Source organism: Pteropus alecto, unplaced genomic scaffold, assembly GCF_000325575.1.
Source record: "Pteropus alecto unplaced genomic scaffold, ASM32557v1 scaffold106, whole genome shotgun sequence".
Taxonomy (NCBI): Eukaryota; Metazoa; Chordata; class Mammalia; order Chiroptera; family Pteropodidae; genus Pteropus; species Pteropus alecto.
Window position 1 is genome coordinate 19,022,531 of NW_006442103.1, and position 4,695 is coordinate 19,027,225.

The 4,695-nt window shown below is 51.2% G+C and overlaps 1 protein-coding gene across 2 annotated transcripts in view; it reads right to left on the reverse strand.

Annotated features, from left to right (window-relative positions):
• The window catches only part of SEMA6C (semaphorin 6C), a 28,072-nt gene that overhangs the window by 11,393 nt on the left and 11,984 nt on the right, over positions 1 to 4,695 (reverse strand). The window contains exon 19 of one of the 2 annotated variants that reach the window (XM_015595417.2): positions 512 to 1,164. The exons of the other annotated variant lie outside the window; for it this stretch is intronic. Within the exon in view, the coding sequence (XP_015450903.2) occupies positions 935 to 1,164 (230 nt within the window). The 3' untranslated portion in view covers positions 512 to 934. Of the gene's footprint in view, positions 1 to 511; positions 1,165 to 4,695 lie in introns of those variants that run through there. 2 annotated transcript variants of the gene reach the window in all.

Here is a 4,695-nt window from a genome sequence, read left to right on the forward strand (position 1 = left end):
TGGTCTTCCTAGGTGGTCTCCCATCCAAGTACTAACCAGGCCTGACCCTGCTTAGCTTCCAAGATCAGCCAAGATCAGGCACGGACTTGAGCCTTGAAATGCAAAGAACTAAGAGTCTTGTTGAATTAAAATCCTAGTGAGAGAGTATGGGAGAGTCAAAAGGGAATTGGAGAGAGAGGAACCTAGAGTTCCCTGCAGGGAAATATTCTTACGTGATGGGTGAAAACGTGAACTACGGCGACTTTCCTAAGATTTTTCTCTGTGGAAGTGAGCCCTCTACTCCAAGGAGATCAGTACATAGAAAATACAAGAGAAGTTGAAGTGTGAGCAATCTAATGATAACTGTACCTACGTAAGGTTTGTGCAAGACGTCTGATGGGCAGCAGAGCAAATTAAGACTATAGGGGACCCCGGAGCAGTGTGGGCTGCACTCTACTCCCATAACCAGTCCTAAAGTTTAAGAAAGTTCTTATTGTAAAGGAAGGTGATGTTTGAGCAAGAGGCCAACATAAATAATAACAGCTTCCACGGTTTAAGCTTTTGCTACATGTCTGGCAATGAACTAGGCCCTTTGCATACACATGAACATACCTATCTTGCAAGTTATGTATTATCTTCAGTGTATGGATACAAACAAAACAAAACAAAACAAAAAACAAAAAAAAACAGGTGGTGACTTTGCCCAGAGTCCCACAGCTTTAAAAAGTTGTTCTTTTTAAAACTACAGTTTCTGCACAGAGTTATCAGTGTTCTTCCCTCTAGTTTGTCCCATAATTGGTGCTAGCTTTCTTGGCTTTGCTCAGCTGCATTCATCTCCAGTTGCAGTTAAAAAACTGTGGTGGGGGCGGCGGGGAGGAGTAAATTCTCCAATCAGCCTTTCCCGCAAATTCCCCAAAGTCAATTTTGTTCCAAAACGAATTCAGCAGGCATCTCCCTAAAGTTGCTGGCCTGCAGTACTTGAATAAGGAGAGTCAAAGTTACCTTCTCTTGGGGGAGTGGACGGGGTCTTCATCTGTAGTATGCTGGATATCATCTCCTTCCTCCCAGCTTTGTCTCTTCTCTTCTGTATTTTATTTTCTGTCTTATTCTGCATGAATTTCATCAAAGGGCTCCTTGTGCTTTGGCTTCCAGTTGGATTCAGCCAGTAGGGGGCTCCAGCCCCTACTGGAGGGAGAGAAAAGACTGAAGATACACGTGGGCCTAGCTGTATCCTTTGATTAAAGGTCACTGCTCCCTCCTCTCAAGGCAACTTTTCCTTCTAGGTCCCAATAACCACTACCTCCCTTTGTCCTTTCAGGCCTAAGGCTGTTACTAGCCTCCAGTTACCAACCTATCCCTTGCCCACACTTTTTAAAAATAGTCCTTCATTATTTTGAGCATGTCATCTATTTCCTGTTGGGACCCTAATATACCTGGTCAAGGCAGGTGATCTTTTGGATTCTTAGGCTTCATGTTTATCCATGTACCTGAACCTTGCTCTCATGCATATAACCTTACATTCTTATGAGCCAACAGTGCTAAAGGGTCACCTGCTGAATTAAGTAGCAGAGAGTGACTCATACTTGTGTGGTTCCCAAGTGTGGGATAGTGGCATCAAGGAGACATAAATGTGAGAGACAATAATAACTCAGGCCCCTGTGACTTAGCTCCCAAAGAACCCAAGATGCTGAACAGCTTTTCAAGGTTGCAACTGTGGAACCTTCTGTGTTTCAGGTCCCCAAAGCCTTACACAAGCTGATGGACTTTGCCTACTGGGGCCCTGGTTTCTCCATAACCTCCCAGGATACCTCTGAGAAATCAGCTTGGAAATCCCGCAGGAGGATGACTTTATCCTCCTTTTGGCACATTCTGGTTTTTCTAAAAGCAAAATTTGAGCCAATATTCTATTTTTTTCAAAAAAGACTATCAGCAGATGCCTTAATGGGAGTTGTTTATTCCTCTGTGTCAGTGATAATTTCTTTAAATTCACTCCCTTTATTTATTATTCACTTACTCTGTGAGGATGAAGTATTTCATGGGTATTAATGAATTGCATACTTGGTAGTAGTCTATTTTTTGGCAAATAATCATTTCCCACGAAGCACTTAATTTAAACCTACATATTTATATGGTTGTATATTTATAAACCCTGTTGGACATACGTTCTTTCTATACTTTACAAAAGAAATCGGGGCTGGTTGAAGGCAGTTGATGCTAAGGCCACACACTAAACGTTCAAGGGGCGGAGTCCAAAGATGGTCGCTCACTGCAACATAGCTGCTTTTACGAGCCCTGCCAAGGTTCTGAGAATCCAGCTTAGGGACTCTTGGTTAGAGAAGTGGCCATACTTTACAAATACTAATAAATGAACACCCTTCACAATTAAACTGAAACCAGGACTTTAACCTGTAAATCGCTGCTGCCTGCAAAATCACAAGGTTAAATTTCTATTGTACTTCTCTTTTGGGTCTATATTTAAACCTGAGGATCATTTACCCCTTTCCTCGTGACCACCTTCAGGGCCAGAACTGAAGTATTTGTGAGACTTGTCCCTAAGGGCTGCAGCCTGAAATTTTCTTCTCTGTCGTGGCTTTCCCATCTTGGTTTGAAGAAGAAAGATCCTCCGCTCCTTCCTTGCTCTCCTCTACTATCTAGGAAACTAGCAATGGTTTCAGAGCATCTTGGTTTAAGAAAGGCATCCAATGAGGGAAAAAAGACCTAAATTTCCCCGACCCCGTGAAACAAGCTCCGATGAGGCCCGAGAGCCGAGGCGTGAGGAATGTTCGGAGGGCATTTCAAAACCTCGAGGGTAAACTCTATAAATGAAGGTTATAAGGAGACGAAGGGAAACGGATCGCTCAGTAGAAGATCGCAAAGTGAGGACCAGCCTATGCTTGCGTTTGGAGGAACCACCAGCTCACAAGCTGCCATGCTTTCTCCTTTAGAAAGCGTTTTTACATACATTATCGTGCTTGAGCCGCTCGACCCCATTTTTCAGATACGGAAACGCAAATTTAGGGTAGAGCTTTGACTTGTCAGGATCACAAGTAGCAAAGGGCAGAGTTAGAAACAATTTTAGGGTTTCTGACCAAATCGCTCGCAGCGATTTCTCGCCCAAGGCATTTAGGCAGCGACGGGGAACAGCGATGGGCGAGGCGTCCTTGGCTGCAGGGCTCGGTCCGGCCTCCAGGCGGCGCCAGCGGGAGGACGGCCTGGGGCTCGGACTGGGACGCTACTCCCGCCACGCGCAGGCAAAAACCCGACTCGTAAATCCGCAAAAGCAGCCACGGCTGGCGCGAGGCCTTAAGTGTCCTCAGCGCGAGGGAGGGGGCGGGGCAGGCGGTCCTGTTCGTCCCTCCCATTGGTCCCCGGGGGTAACGGACAAGGACCCGCAGCCAGCCCCAGCCAGAGGAACACCGCGGCGGCCACACGCTGGCTGATGCTCCGCGCGCGGGGTTGAGTGCGGCCCCAGGCGCCGCGAGAGGAGGCCGCGCATGCGCGCGGCGACACGCCCGCTGGAGCCCCCTCCCGCTAAGCGAGGGGGCACTGCTCCTTAGGGAGCGGCTGGGGCCGACCCCTTCCTCCAACAGGGCTGCATCCTTTGCTATTTTTGCAGTCTACTCCTCATGCGACCCAGACCCTCCAGACTCTCTTTAGGACAAGATTTCCTGATGCGAAACAAATCACTTACGCTGCGGCTTCATTTTGTCTCCAGAAATACCCTCCCCCACCCCCTGGAACAGGCTACGAAAAAGTCCCTCTCACCTCAACCTAGAAGCGTGCTCCGAGGGCCCTCCCCACCCCACCTGAGCTCTCCTGGGCCCTGGTTCATCTCCACACCCTTTCTTCGCTTGTCTCCTTCAGGAAACCTTTCCTGATTAACCCCGGTGGGACCGCGGCCATCTCAATAGCTCGGAGAGCTCAAGGCCAAGACGAAGGCAGAGATTCAGGGGCAAAGGCGCTAGGTAGGAGCGAGCCGACCGACCCCCGCCCCTCCGCGAGTGAAGCCAGGCAGCGGTTGGGGGACACAGCTGTATTGGGAAGCGGAGGCTCCTACACAGTAGGAGGAGGCACGTCCCGGGAGGCCCGAGGACTCTACACAACGCGGTGGCCCCAGCCCCGTCCGTCTGTCCGCCTGCGGCCCGCCCGGGGCCCAGTCTAGGGAGGAAGCCCGGAGGGGCGAATTAAGGCAGCTTGGCTGAGGGAGGGGGGAGTGGGAGTGCGCCCGTCCCCCCGAAAAGCTGGCTCACTGAGGGGGCAAGCTTCTCATCTCCCACTCCTCCCTCGAGGGGACAGAGGGAAAGACAGTCAATAAATAAACCCGAGGCAGGCGGGGACCCCGAGAGACTCTCGGAGTCCAGGAAGGCTGGAGGTGTGGGACAAGGAGAGGGGGAGGTGACCTGTCCTTGGAGACGTGTCCATGCTCACGGCCACGGCCGCGGAGCGACTCCCTTTAAAAGTTGAAATGGCTGCCGTTGGGGACGGCCGGCGGGGAGGGCCCGACCAGGGGCAGCTTCGGGGGCAGCTGGGGCTTCTCAACGTCCACCCTCTTCAGGGCGCGGCCCCGGTAGCCCTCGGGACGGCCCAGGTGCAGGAGGTGTCTCCCGGGACCCCCGGAGTACCTGGAGGGGCCTCCCGAGGGGACTCGAGTGAGCAGGGCGGGGGGCGTACGGTGAGCGGAGAAGGGCAACCTCCGGCTGCCCCCGACCCCCAGCC